Raw genomic sequence first — 22,574 nt, forward strand, 5'->3', positions numbered from 1 at the left:
ACTGGCATATAAAATGTAGGTAGATTCAGAATTCTTCATGAATGAATGTAGCCTTTATGCCTAGATGTCAAGAATATTTTCTCCAGGAAGGGATTCCCGTCAAAATGGTGCCCTGGAAATGCTGCCAACGTTAAAGATAAAAGGGAATTGACTCTATTTTTGCACACAGGAGGTAACTGGTTGCCTTCATTGGAGTTCTTCCCTGGCAGCTCTCTTAGACTGTGTTGCTCCATCACCTTGTTAAAGCAGAACTTGTGGTTAGTACTAAATAAAAAAGGATCCAGTTGAGAAGATAGGGCAACTGACCTAAACAAGCTGTGTTCCCTGAATCATGGATAAAAATGTAGTCATTGTCAAGATTGCTACCATTTCCTAAAAGAGAGAAGTAATGGAGGGAAGAAATAAAAGAGAATTTACAGAATTCTTTGTGTCACACTGACTGAGCTAATTGTCCTGAGGTCATTTATGATGAAGCTGGAAGTAGGACACCTGCAAATGCACCAAGACCATTCTTGAGAGACAGAGCTGGGAGAGCGGATATTTGGGTCCGTGGGGAGGGAGAAGAATGCCTGCTCATTCATGCAGGCAGCACCCCTCACCCTCACGTGGTGCCATACTGCTCCATCATCATCAGTAATCCTTGGACTTCAGGGATAGATTTATCTTATTGACCTTTTCTGTCTAAACAGACTGATACTGGCTTGATATATTGCATCATAAGTAGTGACAGAACCCAGCGAGCACGAACACTAGTCTGTTGGTACTCTTAAGGCTTTTGAGGTGATTTTGCATAGATGTTTTCTTCTCTTGCATGGATTCATGTATCTGTCTGGTAGACTGTACTCTCCTGGAAGCAGGGCCTGTCTCCTTTTTGTCTCTTTCCCACACAGTGCACAGCATACCATAATGGCTAATGGAATAAAATGAAAATCAGACCACTGCCTCTTTGCAGGTGCACAGATAGTTGAAGGGTGAACATAGGATGATGCCCTGTCATGCTGGTCCTGACTTGTTGACCAGAAAGTTCACACTTGGTTTGGCCAAGTGAAAACACTGCCTAAAGGCCCCCTTTCAGCAGGTGATTCCTCTGCAGTTGTCCAGATGTAGTAAGATTCCTTTATGGGTACAGCAGGACAGACCATTTTATCTGTTATCATATGAATGGCAATGTAAAACAGGAAGATATACTCACCGGAGACTGAATCAGTACCAACTCCAGATCTCAAAATATTAGAGCACTGCCTTAAAGTAGACATTGTGTCTATGTGCCTAGGGTGCCTCTGGGTTATGTCTTGTCTGTGGGCTAGCTGTCTGCAATCAAGAATGTGCTTTCCATTGAACATGTGCAGTGGAATCCAGAGGGCCTGCATTCAGGTGCTCCCCACCTGGGCAGCCTTACAAACCTCGCTGAGACTAGATGGAGGACTTCTGAGGTTCACACTGATTCATTCTGAATGGCAGTCCCCCCACCCCAAGACGGTCGATGTTTCAAAGGTTTCTTTCTGTTTTTTATTTTGCAGAAATACCGATATCAAGATGAAGATACTCCTCCACAAGAACACAGTTCTCCCAACGTTATCAGTGAGGTGACAGGTCCTGAACTGGTTCATGTCTCAGAGAAGAATCTTTCTGAGATAGAGAATGTCCATGGATTTGTTTCCCACGCTCACATTTCACCAGTGAAGGTAGGGTGTGTTAATGCATGTTCATCTTTTCTTCCATGCTTTATTGCTTTTGCACTAACATCGCTTTTAGAAAAGGAGTAGAGTTAGGCATCGGAGCCAGTGAACTGCCCTTGGCGGATTTTTGCTGAAACTTCAGGGGAATTTCAAGTCTCTCATGTTCAAAGAAACTAAATTAGCTTCTAAATATTCTAAAATGTCACTTATTTTGAAATACCATGACTGTTGTGTTTGGTCTATGGCAATTGATGTTGGTATTTTAAAATAATGGATCTCACTCTCTTGTGTTACCTTCTCACCTCAATTCATCTTGAAAAGATGTTTTTGGGTTTGTTTGGGGTTTTTTTGAGGCATTTGGTGGCTAGTAAGTGTTTGAGGATGGATTTGAACTCAGGGCTTCCTGCTTCCAGGGCTAGTGCTATATATTCACTGTGCTATCTACTTGCCAGAAAAGATGGCATTTTTTAAAAATAATTTTCCATTTATGATTTCTGTTTTTTACATCACCATGGTTTCCCATGTGTCTCTCCCCGAGAGCCATCCCATGTGACAAAGGATTTTTTAAAAAAATTCACAAACAAACAAACAAAAAAATTCACAAACATGTGCCATATGTAGCTCCTATGGGCCACCTTGCATTCCCTCCTATCTCTTCATCTGAGTCCCACAATTTTGTCCCATTTACCTTTGATCGTGATTCTCTCGTTGTCTCGGTTCTACTTTCTTCACTCTTCATCAGTTCAGATGTCTTTCCATGCCTCTCTGTGTCCATCACATGCATCATTTCTCATAGCATGGTAATATTCCTTTACATTCATGGACCAAAATTTGTCATTGATGGACATTTACTATTTTTTAGCTGTCACAAAAAATCCTGCTATGAATATTTTGCATTATATGGGGACTTTTTTCTTACTGATTTTCTTACTGGGCTATAAACCCAGGAAAGGAGTCTCTGGTTCAGAGGGTATGGACATCTTAGTCACTTGATTTGCATAATTCCAAATTGCTTTCCAAAGTGGTTGTTCCACTTCCTAGTTCCCCCAAGGAGAATTCATCCCAGCTAACTCCCATTTTCCATTTTGTCCAACACTGGGTTATTAAGTTCTCTTGTTTCCATACCTTCCATATCTGTTCTGTTCCATTGATTTATCTTTCTGTTCTTCAACCCGTTCTAGATGGTTTTGATGACTGCCACTTTATTATAGGGTTTGAGATCTGTTAGTCTTTACTTCTTTTCATGATTTCCTTTGATAATCCTGGACCTTCTGTTTTTCCAAAGGAATTTTATTAAGCTCTGCAAAGTGTATCATGGTCATTTGATTAGCCTAGCGTTGAAGTGTGAATTAATATTGGTAGTATTGTCATTGTTGTTATATTGGCCTGGTCTCGCCACGAGCACTGAACATTCCTCTGGCTATTTAGGTGAGTGGATCTGTACAAGTCTTTTATGTCCCTTGGGAAGCTGATCCCCAGATATTCAAGCCTTTAGTAGGTATTTGGAATGGGATCTTCCTTTCTCTTGCTGCTTCTTGCCTTTTTTTCTTTTGTCACATAGACATGCTGTTGATTTTCAAGGGTTTATTTTGTAGCCGATAACTTTGCTGAAGCTATCAATTATCTCAGTGCCTTTACTGATTTCCTGGGGTTTTCCAAGTAAGCCATCCTATCGCAAGCAAACAGGGATAATTTTACCTTCCTGTTTACCTTTCTTTGAATTCCTTTCTCATGTCTTACTGCTATTGATAACATTTCTAGTACTGTATCAAATAATAATGGGCGTCCTTGCTTCACTCATGTATTGATTAAATGTCCTGATTGCGTATAATGTTTGCTTTTGGTTTTAGATAGGCGTTTTTTTACGATACTTCAAAAAAGGTCCATCTGTGCCTATAGTTTGTAGGGTTTTAGTATAAAAGGGAGATACTCTTTGTCAAAGACTTTTGCTGTATCTGTTGATGGATCATATAGTTTTGGATTTTAAAGTGATTAATTATATTGATTCTTTTCCTAATGTTGAATCATCCTTGCATCCTTGGTATATAAATGCTGCTCGATTATAATGAATAATTTCTTGGATAAATTCCTATAATCTATTGGATAGGATTTATTTTTCAATTTTTGAGTCAGTCTTCATGAATGATCTTGGTCTGTAATTTTCTTTCCTTGGTTTGGGTAGTGAATGTTTGTTTTTGTCTCATAAAAGGATTCTGGCAAGGTTCTTTTTTCCCTGCAGTTTTTGAGAATAATTTCTGAAGTCTTGCCTACTAATTGTTCTTCAGAAGTTTGCTAGAATTTGCCTGTGAACCTGTCAGGTTCAGGGGGTTTCTTCCAGGCCCCCGCAGTCCCTTTATAGGTCAGTCCATTTCCTTTTCTGTTATAGGGATATTTTGTGGTGTTCCTCTACTTGTTTGTGTTCTCAGTTTTGTTAGCAGATAATTGTGCATGATCTGATTATTGTTTTTATTTCTTTAGATTTTCTGTAGTTCTACCTTTCTTTGCTCTTTTATTGATTTGATATTCTACTCAGTTTTAAGTCAGATTAGCTAAAGGTTTATCATGAGTCTTTCCAAAAAAACAGCTTCTAATTTATATTTATCATTTTTATTTCTTTTATTTACTATTTGTTGTCTAATTTTTGTTCTTATTTTTTGTTTTTTGTTCTCTTTGGTTCTTATTTGAAGTTTGTTTATTTGTAATGCTTTCATTTTTTTAAAATGCTAATCTTCTCTTTCTCAGTTCCCCGTGAATTCTGCTTCTCAGAAATCTTGGCGTGTTGTTTCATATTATCGTTCTTTTACATGGAGATTAATTGTTGCTTTGATTTGTTCTTCATTCCACTCGTTTCACACTGTTAAGTCTCCATTTGGGTCTCTTTGTGTGTCCTTCCTGAAGCAGTTCCTGATTTTATTTCGTTGTGCCCTTCAGAAGATGCATTGATTATTTACATCTGTTTATACTTTTTTGCTGTGTTTCTACGCCCTCCATAAGTACGTGGTCAGTCATTGTACAAGTTCCATGTGGAGCAGAGAAGTCTTTTCCTTCTGCCTTTTAACTCTCCTTTCTCTGGTTATTTGTTCAGTTCTATATTTCCTCATTTGTGCATCTTTCTGTGAGATTTATCCAGAACTGATAGAAGGATGTTAAAGTCTTCTTTGTGACATTGTTGTGTTATCGTCTGTATCTTCCTGAAGCGCAGATGTTTCCTTTAGGAATTTGGAGGCTAAGGCATTTGATCATGTAAGGTTATTACTGATAATGATTTGTTATCTGTGGTTTCTTTCATAATAACGTAGTTTCCTTGTTTATCCCTCTTTAATTTTTTGAGTTTTTGTATATTCTGCATGTAGCTTGTTTGTACCTATCTGTTTGCTTCTTGTCTCATCCATTAGATTGTGAGATCCTTGAGGGCAAGGACTGTCTTGTGCCTCTTTTTTTGTATCATTATTATGTCTGTCACTAGAAGGTGCTCAATAAATGTTGACTGAGTGGTTGCGATGTTTCAGTAGCTTGTGTTCTTCCAGGAGGCCTCTGGGCCTTAGCTTGAGTCTGTATGTCCTGTGTTTGAGATCCATGTTTTACTTGCATAGTGAGTGGACTTTTCTTTTAATGTTGGTTTTTGCTCCTCTTGTTTTTGATGATCTTTCACGTCTTTGTGTTTGCATTTCCAGTCCAGTGTTGTCTCTTGTCTCACCCTTCCTGCCTTCCTCCCCTCCTTGTCCTCTGTGATCTCTTCCAGGCACATTCCCTGATGCCACGGCCTCCTTCTCACTGGCTGTCCTCCCCGCAGAATTCCAGCTCACTTCAGTCCCACCTTCTATAAGAAACCTGTACGGGTCCCCCGACTGCTGGGGCGACCTGTTTATCTGCATGGCTTGTTTGTGTGTTACCCCTCCAGTAGACTGGGAGCTCATTGAGGGCAGGGACCGTTCTTGCTTTTCTTTGTACCCCCAGCTGGCACACAGCTTCATCAGTGCTTGTTAGCTGAGTGGTCCATAAGTAAAATCAACAGAACTTTTCCAGAATCTGTGGCTTCATTACCATGTGGCAACATGGTTTTCCATTTGCCTTTGCTGACGTAGACTATGACTATAACTGTTGAGTGACTTGATCTAATGTATCTGTGACTCTGAGGCCAGTCTTCTTTCACTGGACCATTGAAGGGATTTTTGTGATAGTGAGACAATAGAATTCGCATGACATAGCGCCTTGCTTTATGTGTCTGTTGATGGCATACATGATCCTCTTATTGGGAGTTTGGCTTCTTTGCCTTTCTTGTCTGTACCAGAGTAGCAGAACTCTGACACACATGATGTAGACCCTCCGACAAGATGGAAGAGACCACAGATAATCTCGTTCTCTCCCCTCCTTTTATAGATGAGGATGATGAAACTAAGCCACTTTCTGCAGAGTTGGGGCTGGTAGCCAGTCTCACCAATTCTCATTCTCACCAGAAGCTGGCATTTCTGTCCTGCTTTAGGACTTGGCAAAGAACCTAGCCTACATTCTCTTCTGGGAGGGTCACAGGAGCCCCATGAGCTCAGTCCTCCAGCTGTAATCATCTGACTCTTAAAATTGGGGCTTCTAGAAACTAAAGTACATGCCTATGGATCCACAGCTAGTGAGTTAAGTGGTCTTTTAAAACCTGCCACTTCAAGACTGTATCCCATTTGATGTGCTTGTAGATCGTACAGTGTGGTGCAGTGGCTGGAGAGTTTGGCCTGAGTTCAAATCCAGCCTCAGGCTTAGTTGTGTGACCCTGGGTAAGTCATGTCACTTCTGTTTACCTCAGTTTCATCATCAGTAAAATGAGGATAATAATGACACCCACCTCCCAGGTTATTGTCAAGGATCAAGCGAGATAATAATCGGAAGGCACATGGCACAGTGCCTGGCACACAGCATCATCGTCATCATCACGCATCTTGTCTGGGTTAAACAGAGGCCCCTGGAGAGGAAGCCTTCTTTATACTGTCTATCCAGGGACCCTCTTTTATATAACTTCTCAAGATTGGTCTGAGGATCAAATGAGATAATACTCGTCAAGTGCTTAATACGCTGCACTCTCTAAGTGGTAGCTGCCGCTGTTATTTTTAACCACCAAGCCGACATCCCAGACCATCATCCGTGAACAGAAACCACGATACTTAGAACCTGAAGAAGAACAGTTTTTAAAACACATACATTTGGATGCCATGGAGTACATGGCATGGCTGGATTCACTAAGCTCTTGTCTGCTTGAAACCTGGGGTTGCGGTGAAGTGAGTGAGAGAGCCTAGTGATCCTTGGGCTCAGAAAGCCAGCCTCCCCTGGACAGGGTGAGATGGGTGTAGGTACATGGATAGAAGCTTGTCTGAAAGGGAGGGAGGGAGCTGCAGGGCTGGCATTTTCCACAGTCAAGGAGCTGACATCTGAAGAACTGTATTAGGTTCTTCAGGCCATATTTTGGTCAGAACATTGGCAGGCTTGAGTGTACAAAGGAGGGCACTGAGAGGGTAGTGAGGGTCATGTCCCATGAGGTTGACTGAGGGACCTGGAAAAGATGAGACCATCTGATGAGGACTGGCAGAGGAGGCCGTGGCAGTGGGTAGAACTGTCTTCAGGTATCGGTATCCCTGTCGTATGAAAGAGGGATTAGCTTTGTCATGTAGAGCTTCAGAGGACAAGACTATGCTCAGTGGGTGGAAGTTCCAGAGAGGTAAATTGAGGCTTGATATAAGAATTAGAGCCTTTCAGACCTGGAATGGAGTGCCTTGGGAAGGGTAGAGTTCCCCCTCTTTGAAGGCCTTCCTCAAGTAGGAGAAGTCAGGGGGGGTCAGTCACATGTTAGATATGTCATAGTGGTTGCTTTTTCACATTTCAGTTGGAGTAAATGGCTACTGAGGTTTTATCTATCTAACTCTGAAATTCTGGGGGCCTTTGAAATTTGCACTCCAAATAGGGTGTTATTTACTTTTAGAATGGCTTTGAGTACTGTGTGTTGTACTAAAGGATGGTGTGGCCACTAGGTGGCAATACCACAAAAGGGGACTTTATGGACTGCCTGGGTGATTACTGGCACTGAATTGTTTTCTTTGTTAAGGGTTAAATATTACTTTTAAAAAAAATAGCCACTGTATTCCATCAGCCAGAGAAATCCTAGGTCATAATTTCAGCAGCACACATTGGTGAGTAGCTTGAGTTGTCTTCAGTCTCCACTTAACCAGACTCATTTGTAGGGAATTACGAATTGGTGCAATTCTATTTAAGACTTCATCTTTAAAAAAACCCGTCACCACATAATGATTGAGTGCTGGTTCTGTCTAAGACTCTTTGCTTGGCCTATAGTGTAAATGCATCTGTGCTACCCATCCTCAAGCAAGCTCTATGCTGCTGCTGTCTGAAGCTCTCATATATACCCACTGCCGGTTCTGGGCTTGGGTTGCCAATCCCCTTGTAGATTTTTCCACGATCTGCCTTGCTTCTGCATCCCCCTCCCTGATTTCCCCTCCCAAATCTTCTTTCTACCCTGTGTTCCCTAGCCACCAGTCCCACTAGCCTTGTTAGCTCCTTTAGGGCAGAGACTGCCTTGTTTACTTGCATCCTCAACACTTAACAGAGTTCCTGGCACACAGGAAATACCTAACAATGCCCTTTCATTATTGCTATGGAAAGAGCATTGCTTTGAGCATCCTTTGAATCCTTCCTGTGATCTTTGATAAATCATCCAACCTCTGGGGAACTCAGTTTCCTTTTCCATACAATGAGGGAGACTGTTGAACTGGGTGGTCTTTGAACCTGTCAGTTAATCTAAGATAATTTGAGGAGGGAGAGAAAGCCAGCTGAGCCTTTTGAAGGTGCTGAAGCCTGGGGGGAGCTTCCTGGAAGGAGTGCATTCCATGCCCAGGGAATGTCCCCCAAGGTGGGGGATAATGTTTTGGGAACAACTGGTCATATGAAATAAGGTGAGATAGGGAAGTTGGATTGAGATTACTGTGTACCTCCTTGAATACCACGTTGAGATAATTGTTTTATCCTAAAAGCTGCAGGTATTTTGAACAAAATATTTTTGACATGATCAGATCTGTGTTTTTTGGCAAGTTATTTTGGTAGTGATGTGAAGGAGGAAATAGAGAGGAGAGAAACTGGGAATAAGGAGCCCTTCTCTTCCACCAACCTTCTCAGCCAAAGATTTGAGCATATCTTTGATGGAGAAAGTAGAGGCCATTTGCAGTGATCTTTCATTCTCCTGTTCGACATCTAAGGGGGGCAAATCATACCCCATTCTTCCATCCTTTCTCTAACCTGATGAAGAGATGATCCTTCTAGCAGCACTATGTGGTTATAACTATCTGGTATAGTTGGTAGAACCTTGAATTCAAATTCAGCCTTAGATACTTATTAGCTGTGTAACTCTGGACATGTGGACTTTACCTCCATCTGTCTCAGTGTTCTTAACTGTAAAAATGGGGATCATAATAGTATCTACCTCAAGAAATCAGCTAGAACTTCATATTTAACTTCTAATATTTAAGTTTATGGTATGTTTTTATTTCTTTTTTCTATTCTCTATTTGTGTTGTGGTGAAGTAAAAAAAATTCTGGATGCTGTATTTCAAAAAATTAAAATAAATTAAATAAAGCTGCCCATTAAAAAAAAAAAAGGAAATAGGCTAGAAAATGAGCAAACAGCAGAAAAGGTTCCTTACTATAGAAAGTCACTGTGGTGACAAGGAAGATTGAAGCAGAAACTCAGAAGAAGTCAACAGAGTCAAAACTATGATGTCCAAAGCCTCAAAGAAAAATTTGAATTGTCCCCAGGCCATGGAAGAGCTCAGAAAGGAGCTCAGAAAGTTAAGAGAGATAAAGGAAAAATTGGGAAAGGACTGATACTGCCACAGTCTAATCGTGAAGAAAGAATCAGTAGCTTGGTAACGGAGGCACACAAAGTACTGAAGAAAGCAATACCTTACAGATAGAATTAGACCAAATGGCAAAAGACACACTGTTCAGCCTAGAGGCTGATGGGCTACCCGAGTCTTACCTTTTCACTGGTCTTCGGCGGCCAACCGGATAAACGTATTGAGAGAAGAGACTTTCCAGAGTCGAACAAGGGTTAGGCTTTATTCAGGGTCTTGGTTACATGTGCAGGGTGAATTCTTCCTTAGGTGAGAGGAATCCTCCTCCTCCCAAGGGGCAAGAGGACGGGAGCGGAAGAGGGGAGGGACCCTCTTCCCTCCAAGGACCCTGCAGCAAGAAGAGCCCCTGGAGGGGACTCCGCATCCAGAAGAGGGCCTTCAGGCTTTCCTGTCCCTACTTAAGCTCTCCTGCCGCATAGTTTGCACGTGAATACCATGCGTGCTCTCAGCCCCTAGCTAATCAACAACAGGTGTGCTCAGACCACAGACCAATCTCAAGGGTGGGATGCTCTCCCCAGCAAGTTTCCCACTGAGAAGAGGTGGAAATGCACGAGATAGCCCGTGTTCCATGCCTCAATTCCCAGCTGTTCCCGGGGGGGCCTCATGAGAACTCTGAGGTTTGGAAGTCCTCACCTTTACCTGCCCCAGACTGTCCTCATGAAAACTGAGCTTACACCCCCAACAACACACAAATCCAGTGAGGAGAAGAATGCCTTGAAAAAGAATTAGCCAAATGGAAAAGTAGGTATAAAAGCTCATTGAAAAAAATAATTCCTCAGAAATTAGAATTGGGCAAAGTGGAAGCTAATGACTTCATGAGACATCAAGAAACAATCATATGAATTCAAAAAAATAGAAGAAAATGTAAAATAGCTCATTGGAAAAATAACTGACGTGGAAAATAGATCCAGGAGAGATCATGTGAGAATTATTGGACTAATTGAAAGCCATGATCAGAAAAAGAGCCTAGACATTATCTTTCAAGAAATTATCAAGGAAAACTGTCCTGATATTCTAGAACCAGAGGCATCACCTCCTGAAAGAGATCCCAAAACGAAAACTCCCAGGAATAGTATAGCGAAATTTCAGAGTTCCCAGGCCAAGCAGAAAATATTGTAAGCAGCCAAAAAGAAACAATTCAGATACCTCGGAGCCACAGTCAGGATAACACAAGGTTTAACAGCTTCCACGTTAAAGGATCAGAGGACATTCCGAAGGGCAGAAGAGCTGGGATTACAACCAAGAATGCCTGGCAAAACTGGGTGTAATTCTTCAGGGGGAAAAATGAATGTTCAATGAAATAGAGGATCTTAAGCAAAAACACCAGAGCTGAATAGAAATTTTGACTTTCAAATACAAGACTCAAGCTAAAAAAAGAGTAAAGGAGAAAGGAAAAGAAAGGAAAGAGAAATCATAAGGGATTTAATAAAGTTTTAAGTAAACTGTTTACATTCCTACATGAGAAAATGGTACTTGTAACTCCTGAAAACGTTGTCATTATTAGGGCAGTTAGAAGGGGTATACATAGAGGACACGAGTGTGAGTTGAATATGATGAGATGATTATCTTTAAAAAATAATATTAAGGCATGAGAAAGAAGAATACTCTAAGAGAAGGGGAGAGCTAGAATGGGGTGAATTACCTAACATGAAAGAGATTTTACTATGGAAGGGAAGAGCATGTGGCCCTCACTCCCACTGAAAGTGACTCAGAGAAAATAATACATGCACTCAGCCGGGTGTAGGGCAGGGGATAAGAGAAGGGAGGGGAGAAACTGATAGAAGGGAGGGCAAAACACTTGAGAATGGACAGGGTGAAAGAAGGGAGAAAATAGGATAAACAGGGAAAATAGAGAGTAATCATTACTGTGAAAATAATTTTTACAGCATTTCTCTAATAAAGACTTTATTTTTCATATATAGAAAACTGAGTCAAGTTTGTAGAAAAAATGGCCATTCCTCAATTGATATATGGTCAAAGGATATGAACAGGCAGTTTTCAGACAAAGTAATCAAAACTATATGTAGTCATATGAAAAAATGCTCTCACTGTTGGTCAGAGAAATGCAAATTAAACCAATTCTCAGCTACGATCACATACCTGTTAGATTGATATGACAGAAAAGGAAAATGATAAATGTTGGAGAGGATGTGGGAAAAATTAACAGCACTTAATGCACTGTTGGTGAACTTGTATACTGATTGAACCATTCTGAAGAGCAATTTGGGACTATGCTGCAAGAGCTATAAAACCACATTGACCTAGCAGTATTGCTACTAGGTCTGTATCCCAAAGAAGGAGAAAACAAAACTATTTCTAGCAGCTCTTTTAGTGGTGGCAAAGAATCGGAAATGGAGGGGATGGGCTGAACAAGTTGCGGTATGTGATTATGATGGAGTACTGTTGTCCTCTAAGGAATGACTAGTGGAATGCTCTCAGAAAATCCTGTGAAGATTTACATGAACTGTTGCTGAGTGAAGTGAGCAGAACCAGGAGAACCTTGTGTAATAACTCAGCTCTTCTCAGCAGTACAGTGATCCAAGAGCAGATTGAAGATGTTTTCACTTTCTTTGTTGGGGTGTTCCAAATTGTTCTGCACAGCATAACTTACATGGAAATGTGTTTTTCATGACTACACCTGTCCTGGGCCAAATTGCTTGTCTTCTCAATGTGGAGGTGGGAAGAGGGAGGGAGGGAGGGAGGGGATTTGGAACTCAAAATTTGAAAATAAAAAAGCATGCTAAAATTATTTTCACATGTCATTGGGGGAAAATTAAAATATTAGTTAAAAAATCCAGTAACAGTGCCCTCCCAGGGTGGTTGTGCGGATCAAATGAGATTACACTTAGAAAGCACTCAGCCCAGCTGCTGGCATCTAGCAGGCGCTTAATGAGTGCTTCTTCCTTCCCTTCCCCTCCAGTTTTAGAACCTTTTACCGTCAATCCACACACAACCCTCTTCTCAGCCACCCTTTAAAACAAACAAAAAGCCCTTTATTTGATCCTAGGCTTTTGACCTAGATCTTTTCTCCCTTTACTAGGCAAACTCCTCTCAAATGCTATTTCCATTTCATTCTGTGCTCCCATTTTTATTCCCTTTTCTGAATAAACTGCTTGTGAATTTCAAGGCCTTGGACATAAGTTGCACTTGATGGACAGGCATAGATGAGTTGGGGGCCTCAGACTAGGTTATGAAGGACTTGGAATGCCAAACAGGATTTTATATTCTTGGGAACCACTGGAGTCGAGTAGGGAGAGATGCTGTAGTCACACCTGGGTTTAAGGGGGACCAGTTTGACATCTGAGTGGAGAATGAATTGAAGTGGGGAGAGACTTGGGGCAGGCAGGCAGGCCCCTCCCCCTTCCCTTGCAGCTGTTGCAGAGGTGGCATTGACAGGCTTTGGCACCATATTGTGGATATAGGGAGTGAGAAAAAGTGGGGAGTCCAGGATGACTCTGAGGGACCAGGTGATGGTGTTGCCCTCCACGGTAATAGGGAGGTAGGAGGTGGGGTGTTTGGGGGTAAAGAGAATGAGTTCTCTTTTGGTCAAAGAAGAGTTTTCATTTTAACTGGAAATGACATCTGAGTGGAAGGGCAGTAGCGGTGAGACAGGCAGACAGAGATGGTAATCTCTTACTCCCATCCCCGCCTTTCTGTTCCCATGCTGCCATGCAAAGTTGGGCCTCCCTTTTTGCCTGATTTTTGGGTTCCCTGGGATGTCTCTCTCATGTCCTGTTCATCCTCTGCCCACTGGCCAGCACCACTCTGGCTGCATCATTCCTGTTGCACACTGAATGCTTTTCCAGACTAAGGTCATGGATGCCTTATGGCCTTAGGGCTGCTCCCTGCTACTGTTTCATCTCCCATCTCTACATCTTTGCCCCAGACTGACCCCCATGCCTGGAATGGTCTCCCTCCTGACCTCTGCCTCTTAGAGTTCCTAGCTGCCTCCCAAACTTTGATCAAGGTTCACTTCCTCCATGCAGTTTGCCCTAATCCAGCCTTGTCCCCAGCAATTACTACCACCTCCCACCCCTCAGATAGCCTTGGAGTTACTCTGTATGCATTTTGCATTGACTTATTTCCATTCTACAATGAGACAGTGTTGGTTTTTGTCTTTTTTCTACCCAGAGCCTAGCACAGGGGTGGGGAGTCGGCAGCTTCAAGGCCACATGGGACCCTCTGGGGCCTCAGGTCTGGCCCTTTGACTTTTGACAAATCCAGGATTTTTTCTGTAAAACTTGGAGTCCTTCAAAAGGCCACACCCAAGGACCTGGAAGGCCACATGTGGCCTTGAGGCTGCCTCTTCCCCACCCCTGGCTAGGTCTTTCTTTAGGACCCTGACTGGCTTTTATTTTGTTTGCTTTTGCAAAATACTGGAGTGTTTGCCATTTCCCTCTCCGAGTAGGCACTTAGGAATTGCTTATTGATTGATTGGCTTCTCGCTGGCAGTTGCTAAGCCTCTCCTCAGTATGGCTTGGGATGAATCTGACCAGAAAGAGAGTCTGTGTCTGGAACATATGCTTGGCTCTCTGTCAGCTCTGGTGCAGATTGGTGAGAAATGTCTGGGGTCTGAAGCGGTGACTCCAACCCAGGGCATCGGGTAAGCAGTTAAAGTCACTGTCCACACGGATCCCTCAGGTTCTTTTTTAAAAATAAGCTTTTATTGGTATGTTGGTTTTTAGGTGTCCTTTTCTTTCCCCTCCCACAGAGCATGAGGAGAAAAAGCACCAACCAGACTGATGAGCATCCACCCCATCCTCCGTAGCGGAGGACCCGCCCGCTCTGCCACTCTCCCGTACTTGCTTTCATTTCTTCTTCCGATTTTTGTGGTGCTTTTTATTTTGCACTGTATGTACGATGTCTGTTGTGTTCTCTGTTCTCTTCACTTTCATTAGCTCAGTCATCTAAGTGTTAGCGTCTTTCTCTGTGTTTATTCTGTTTCTTTCATCTCATGCAGTTGGTTTTAGCCGTTCTGCAATTAAATGTATTTCCAGTTTTCTGCTATCACAAAAGTTACTGCTATAAATATTTTCCTGTACATGGGATCTTTTTTCTAATTAGCAACCTCCTCGGAGTCTAATCCTGGTCACAGGGTATGGACACATTAATTGCTTTATTTGCTTATTTCCCTTTTGTTTTCCACAATGCTACAATCTATAATTATAGAATTTTTTATTTTAAAAATTAATGTATTTTTGCAAATATTTATTTCCCCTTCCATCATCCTCCCTATCAAACAATAACAAAAAAAGAAAACTTTCCTAACAGAAATCCTCCAACAAAACAGTTTCCACAGTGCCTGTGTCCAGAAATGTTTATCTCATTATGAATTTTAAATCTGTCTCTTCTCCAGCAGGAGGCGGCAGCATATTTCCCCTTCAGTCCTCTGGGATCTTAATTTGTCACTGCATTAATGAAAGCTCTCATCAGAATACAACTTATACTCTTTAAAATGTTATTGATACTTTTCAAAAAAATCCCTGTTTCCAATATGACTCTCCTTTTGTCAAAGTAGAAATCTCCCTTTTTGTAAATAAGTGAAAGAAGCCCAAGTATTGGCCAGCTCTGAACTAGCGTGCCTCCTTCCCACCCGCTGCCTGACACCTTGCAGCAGGCCGTGGGAGCCACGCTCCTGTGCATCTGGGGGCTCCCTGCACTGGGCACAGACCAGAGGCTTGGAATGCCCTTTTTCTTTAGTTATCGGTTCTTCCTTGGTTCATCAGCATCTTCACTTCGGTCTTCCTGTTTCTCTGTTTTGTCTTTTGCACTGACTGTGGCGCAGCAATAGCCGATTCATCTACTACCGGTTTTCCTCAATTGGTGGGTACCTACTTTCCTGCTGGGTTTTTGCACAAATCAGTGGATTTCCTGGGGATCCCCAAGGCTCCCCTTTCAAGGGGTTGACTAAGTAAAAATTGTTTTTCTAATAATTCTAAGACGTTTGTCTACTAATATACTCCTTGCATTTCTCACTTAATACCTCTTTGGGGTTGGGTTTTCTTCAAATAATTTAATTAAAACAGCCAGTCACAGCAGACTAAATGCAAAAGGAACTCTGAAAATTCAGACTTTAAAGAGGTTTTATTTCCACACTCCCCCCAGTAAATAAATAGAAGTAGAACAACACCAATTTTCTCTCTTTTTTTGCTTTGGAAATACCTGTTTTTCATAAAATGTGTTATTTATGCTAGCTTTGTAATGGCTTTGTTGTTGCTACTTTAAACAATCAGCTTTAATCACCTAAACAGAAGCTCTTTGGGGTCCTCCATCTTAGGAGTATAAAGGGATTCTGAGGCCACTGTTAAAGAGGCCCAACCTTTCCCTCTCATCTTTGGCCTTGTTGAAGTACATGCTTAGTAGCAGCACAGATGTGTCCAAGCTGAATAACTTTTGAGTAGTCATTGTGAACAGCTCAGTAAGTTTTAAATGGGATCAGAACATCCTCCATTGAGAGCTGGAAGCCTCGGATTTTCTAGAGGCCAGGGCAGCTTCGTTGACTCTTCCAACAGGATTTTAATCCAGATCTTCCTGTCTCCCAGGGGAGGGGAAGAAAAGAAGCACTTGGAAGATAGTGCCTGCAGATAAGCACTTTACAAATGCAGCTTTATTTGATCCAGGCCAGGACCCTAACCACTGCTCCCTTCCTTCCTCTTCGTCAACTTGACTGTGTCACTGTTCCACCAGCAGCTTATGGGCAGCCTGTTCTCCTGAAGCCGCCTCTTCCACATTTACTCTTTTTGTATTTTATCTTTTTACCATGTGAGGGAAAACCTTTGAGTTGTTTGAAATAAACTATTTTTTGATAGTATTTTGGAGAATATGGTTATCCCTTGTAGTTTTTTTCTAAACTGTTTGTAATGCCATCTCTTGGGGACAAAATAGGTGCACATGCAGAGACATATATCACTTTGTTCAGGCTTCCCTATTAGTCCTTGTGGGCATTGCTTTGTTTCAGAGTTCCAAAGTCTTTCAAAATTGCTTATCTTTGCAGTATTGTCGTCATTGTATTAATTCTTCTCCTGGCTCGTTCCTTTTACTCTGCATCAGTTTTATACAAGTCTTCCCAGATTTCTCTGAAACCCCTCCTTCTCACAGTGGTTTTCTGTCATATTTATGCACCGTAACGTTCAATCATTCCTCAGATGATGGGTGCTCCCCACAGATCTCTATTTTTGTCTGTCTTAGAAAGAATTATGCCTATTTTTGTATATCCTTCATTGGTTTGCTTAGGACTGATCTCTCCCTTAATCTACCCTTGCTCTAATTCCTCCATCTTCCCCTTTCCTCCTACTACCGTTTAAGTAATTTTTCCAGCCCAAGTCAGCATAGGGAGACAGAGAGGACTGTGGACCTTGGGGATGGGGACCCCAGACAGAAACTCAGAAAAGAGAATGACACCAAAACAGGGACAGGCCTAATGAGGCCTGAAAGGCAGATGTTAGGAGAATTATCCTTTAAAAGTAATAAAATGCAAATAACTTGAATCAGATTTTGACTTTTTCTAAAGTCAGTCATGCATAGAAAGTAGTTTATGTGGTTTTTTTGCATTGAGGGGTCTTGATCCTTGGGTTAAAGGAAAATCCAGCAAAGCCGGCTAAGGAATGAAGGAAGGTGCTTGTTCCTTGTAGAGTAAAAGTCAAGAAGAATTAACTTTTAGACCTCTGTAACCTAGAAGAAACATAGTAATGGAGTGCAGAGGAAATAGCCCCACACTAGGTGTCAGAGAATTTACTGCCTCTGTGACTGGGCAAATCCCTCCCTCTTTCTCTAGAGTTGGACTCGATGAACAGCTCTCAGTCTCTGGTACTTTTTACTTTGGTAGAAATCTGTCCTGCTTTTGTCATCTTCCCCCGCCAACCGAAAATACGTGAACAAAATCTCACATTGACCTTTTGACTTAATTACAGTGTCAGCCTGAAAATGGTGGTTATATTTCCACCAATTTGCATACTACCCACAAATCTTTGGTTTTCATTTTTTCTTTATTCATCCACATTTGTTTTTTAGCATTACATTCTCTGAAGTAAATTATTTTGGGGGCCATTCTCTTAAAAAAATAGAATTTCAGATTTTCTCTCCCACCCCTTCCCCACCCACTGAGAAGGCAATCAGTATACACTAGTTATGCATGTGAAATCATGTGAAACATTTCCATATTAACCATGGTGCAAAAAAAAAAAACAACAAAAAAGCAAGAAACATAAAAGAAAGTGGGGGAAAAAATATCTTTCAGTCTGGAGCTCAGTCTCTGGAGATGGATGGCATTTTTTGGTCATAAGTCCTTTGGAAATTGTTTTGAGTCATTATCTTGACCAGAGTATCTGGGGTTTTCACAGTTGATCATCATTACAGTATTCCTTTTGCTACGTTTGCTATTCTGCTTTTGCTCACTCCCTTTGTGTCAGTTCACATAAGTCTTCCCAGGTTTTTCTGAAACCATTCTGCTTATCATTTCTTCTAGCACAATGGTGTTCCATCACAGTCATATACCACAACTTATTCAGTGGTTCCCCAATTCATGGGAATCCCCTCAATTTTCCTTTTCTTTTTTTTTTGTCACCACAGAAAGAGTTGCTATAAGTATTTTTGTATATATGAATTCTTGTCCTTTTTCTTTGATCTCTTTGGGATATAGTATAGTAGTGGTATTGCTGGGTCAAAAGAGCTGCAAGGTTTTATAGCTCTTTGGCCATCATTCCAAGTTGCTCTCCAGAAAGGTTGGATCAGTTTACAACTCTACTAACAGTGCATTAGTGTCCCTGTCTTTCCATATCCCCTTTAGCTTTTGCCATTTCCTTTTCCTGTCATGTTAGGCAATTTGATATGTGTGAGATGGTACCTCACAGTTGTTTTAATTTTCATTTCTCTAATCAGTAGTGATTTAGAGCATTTTTTATGTGACTATTGATAACTTTGATTTCTTCTCTGAAAATTGTTCATATCCTTTGAGTTTTATCTATTGGGGAATGGCTCTTTTATAAATTTAGCTCAGTTCTCTGTGCTTGAGAAAATGAGGTCTTTATCAGAGAAAGTTGCTGTACATTTCCCCCCAGTTTCCTGATTTTCTTCTAATTTTGTTTGCATTGGTTTTATGCAAAACCTTTTTAATTTCATGTAATCAAAATTATCCATTTAATTTCATATGATTTTCTCTATTTCTTGGTTGTAAACTGTTCCCTTTTCCATAGATCTAACAGATGAAACTTTCTATCCTCTCCTGATTTGTTTATAATTGCTTTCTTTCTGTTGAAAAAATGTGCCTATTTTGACCATTATCTTAGTATACAGTGGAAGATGTTGGTCAGTGCCTAGTTTCTGCCAAACTGCTTTCTAGTTTTCCCAGCAGTTTTTGTCAGATGTTGATTTCTTGCCCCCAAAGCTTGGATCTTTGGGTTTATCAAATACTAGATCAGGGGTGGGGAGCTCGCAGCCTCAGGGCCACACATGGCCCTCTTGGTCCTCAAGTGTGGTCGTTTGACTGAATCCAAACTTCACAGAACAAATCTGCTTAATAAAAGGGTTTGTTCTGTAAAACTTGGATTCGGTCAAAAGCCTGCACCCAAGGACCTAGAAGGCCACATGTGGCCTTAAGGGTTAGGGTCAGAATCTGAACCTAACCCTAACCCTAAATGTGCAGCTCTAGATTATTTTGATCATTTAGTGCTGAGTACTACGTACCTAACCTATTCCACTGATCCACCACTCTATTTCTTATCCAGTTCCAGATTGTTTTGACGATGATAGCTTTGTAATATAGTTTGAAATCTGGTACTGCTAGGCTGCCTTCCTTCACAGTTTAAAAAATCGATTCCCTTGGTGTCCTTGGCCTTTTGTCCTTTCAGATGAATTTTGTTATTATTTTTCCTGGCTCTATAAAGTAATTCTTTGGTAAACTAATTTAGGTAGAGTTGTCATTTTTATTATATTGGCTTAGACTACCCATGAGCAGTTAATATTTCTCCAGTTTTATTATTGTGGTGAAAAGTGCTTTATTATTGTGTTTATATAGTTGCTGAATTTTTCCTGGCAGGTAGACTCCCGTGTATTTTAAAATGTCTCCAGTTATTTTAAATGGAATTTATTTCTCTTCTTGCTGAGTTTTGTTGGTAATATATAGAAATGCTGATGATTTATGTGGGTTCATTTTATACCCTACAACTTTGTGAAAGTTGTTCCTTGTTTCAACTCATTTTTGAAGTTAATTTTCTAGGATTTTCTAAGCATACCATCATATCATTTGCAAGGAGTGATGGTTTTGTTTCTTTGTTGTTGCCTGTTTTTATTCTTTCAGTTTCTTCTTCTTCCTTATTGCCATTCTAATTCAATGTTGCCTAATAAGTGTTTGATGACAGATGTCCTTGCTTCATCCCTGATCTCACTGGGAAGACTTCTAGCTTACTCCCATCACAGGGAGTGTTTGCTCTGGGTTTTAAATAGGCCCTTTTTATCATTTGGAAAAAGGCTCCGCTGATTCCTGCGCTTTCTTGGTGTTTTTCATGGAAATATGTTTTGTCCAAAGCTTTTTCTGCATCTATTGAGATGATCATGATTTTTGTTGCTTTTGTCTATGATGGGTCAGTTATGCTGATAGTTTTCCTAATCTTTGTAATACATTATTGCGTCCTCTTGCTAGTATTTTATTAAAAATTTTTGCAACAATATTCTGACCTTCTAAATTGTTTTAGGCTGAAGTCCTGCCCTGACTTCATGTTGGCTCTGCCATTCCAAAATTTGACCCGATGCATCATTTTAAAGTTGTTTGGAGCTCTGAGGTGGGCTGCTACCTCTAATCCATCATCTTTAGCCTCCCCACTCAAGTCTTTCAGATTTTAATTTAAAATGTCAAATCCCCTAGCAATAATTTTCAGTGTGGTATTTCCCCCTGACAACCACTTAGTGTCATGTGACTTTGAAGGAGTAGAAACACTTCCTGTCTACTCTCGATAGTAGATCCCTTGGTGACCAGTTTTGAGTGCCCAGAGATAGGCTCTGTCACATGAGCCTAGTTCTCTTCTCTTCTTGTCTGTCTTCGTGGTCTTATGAAGTAAGGACCTCTCGGGTGACCCCCCAGACTAGCCAAAGCGAGGCTTTGTTACTTTGTCCTTCTGGCTTCTGGCATCGGGGTTTATCGAGCCAGCATGCAGCTCCCACCTCTAGACTTTGTAGTTTCCTTTAGCGTTGGTGTTGGGAGCTCGCCTTCCCTTGGTAGCCTCTCCTCCTCTTTCATGTTCTTCCTCCTGCCTTCCTTTGCTTCTCCTTTTCCTCTTCCCTCTTCCTCCCTTCCACTTGTAAAAATTCATCTTGAGATGACACTGAATTCTGAACACTTATCCTTAGTTTTGAATGCTTCCTACAGTTGACACATACTATTAAAATGAATGTTCTCATTTGTTGGTCAAGCGATGTGTATAATTTCATGACAGACGAGGTTTCTTTAGTGCCACAAAAGTTCCCAAAGTGGAGTGTTAATTCTGCCAGTTAATTATCTTTACCTGTCTTTAAGCTGATTTATTAGAGCATTGTGAGTAGATAAAGGAGCATTGTTATAACAATAAAAAATGGCTGGTCTCCATTCAGTATAACCTTGTTTCCCATGTCAAGATAGCCAAACATTTTAGAAGCACTTCTAATGGAATCTCATTTCTGAAGGAGTCATTTGTTCATTAACAACATCACCTTTTTTAGGTCACAGTCTCTTAAGCAGTCAGAATTATTGCAGAGAGGACATTTCCTTGTTGAGTTCAGTTTATGTTGATAATTTATGTAAGCAGCGAAGATGCCATTGGATTTTACTACAGCCTGTGATTGAAACTTGGTAATTGTGATCCTCGGTTTCTCCACCCAGTGCATTCAAGCAGGCAGCCCCAAAGGGTCTCGCTAGTCCAGTGCTTAGAACATCCCTCGGTACCTGCAAGTCGACCTCACTTCCTGGATTTCAGTCTGTCTAGTTGGCAGCTAACAAAAGAACAGCTTTTGATCCTTGCAGACCTCGGTGAAAGGATAATCGTGAAAAAGAAATCTACCTTGTCCTGCATTTTCTGTCTCCAAACATGAGCCCAGCCTTCCGGCAAGTAACAGGTACAGAGGGAAGACATAGGCTCTTGTACGGAATGAACTTAGAGGAGAAATGAATAGCAGTTTGGGAGATGTTCATTTGCCTGATCTGCCAGCGATGCTGCTGTAATTCTGTCTGCAGTTCTTCTCTGATCATTCACCACTGAGCAGCTGCTAGAGAAATAAGACTGCCGGCAGCCACCTGCAGGGCTGCAGACATGAATTACATTTTCGGAAACAACACACTTCTTTACTCTCGTGCCAGTCGGGGAGGCAACCCCAGCTCCAGCCACAGCTCGGCAGGCCCCAAGCAGAAGCCCTGGGCCCAGAAGGGCTCGAGTGACGAGCTGCAGGCTGAGCCCACACCTTCCCGCTGGCAGCAGATAGTGGCATTCTTTACTCGCAGGCACAGTTTTATTGACTGCATCTCGGTGGCTGCCAGCTCCACCCAGGTAATCCATCGTCACTTGTTGAAATTATTGTTGACTCTTAGAATCTGCTAATGTCTTAGCACAGGTTTCTTCTAATTTGGAAAATGGGATTTTACATTAGATTCTCTGTTTATGTTATGTAATTGGAATTCATAGATATTGACGTGCTTCCAGGCCAAGTAATGTAGGGCTAAATGCTGAGTGGGGAACAGAAATCTCTTACCTTATGTAATTTTTTAAAAAAAAAACCCAGCAGTCAATCTAGAAATTTTTTTGAATGACAACTCAGAAATGCCATGACATCGCTGTGTGCGTCAGTGTATGTATAAATCAGTAGTGCTGAAAGTTGTTGATCAGGTTAGCCTCTTTATTTTCAGAAAATGTTATGATTACACACCATAACGAGCAGCACAACAGCTTAAATGCTAATTTGCCTTTCCTCCTCCTGAGAGGATCGAGAATCAGAGAATGATCATCTTAAAGGGAGAAAAAATTACAAAATTCAAA

General features: G+C 41.3%; 1 protein-coding gene across 15 annotated transcripts in view; it reads left to right on the top strand.

The window, feature by feature from the left end:
* The window catches only part of DLG1 (discs large MAGUK scaffold protein 1), a 200,460-nt gene that overhangs the window by 67,426 nt on the left and 110,460 nt on the right, over positions 1 to 22,574 (top strand). For 14 of the 15 annotated variants that reach the window (XM_072618953.1, XM_072618941.1, XM_072618945.1 and 11 more), the window contains exon 4: positions 1,521 to 1,685. In XM_072618953.1, coding sequence (XP_072475054.1) covers positions 1,521 to 1,685 — 165 coding nt within the window. Of the gene's footprint in view, positions 1 to 1,520; positions 1,686 to 21,401; positions 22,089 to 22,574 lie in introns of those variants that run through there. The other variant, XM_072618954.1, reaches the window with a different exon arrangement.

The sequence above is a fragment of the Notamacropus eugenii genome, chromosome 6, assembly GCF_028372415.1.
Source record: "Notamacropus eugenii isolate mMacEug1 chromosome 6, mMacEug1.pri_v2, whole genome shotgun sequence".
In the NCBI taxonomy this organism is placed as follows: Eukaryota; Metazoa; Chordata; class Mammalia; order Diprotodontia; family Macropodidae; genus Notamacropus; species Notamacropus eugenii.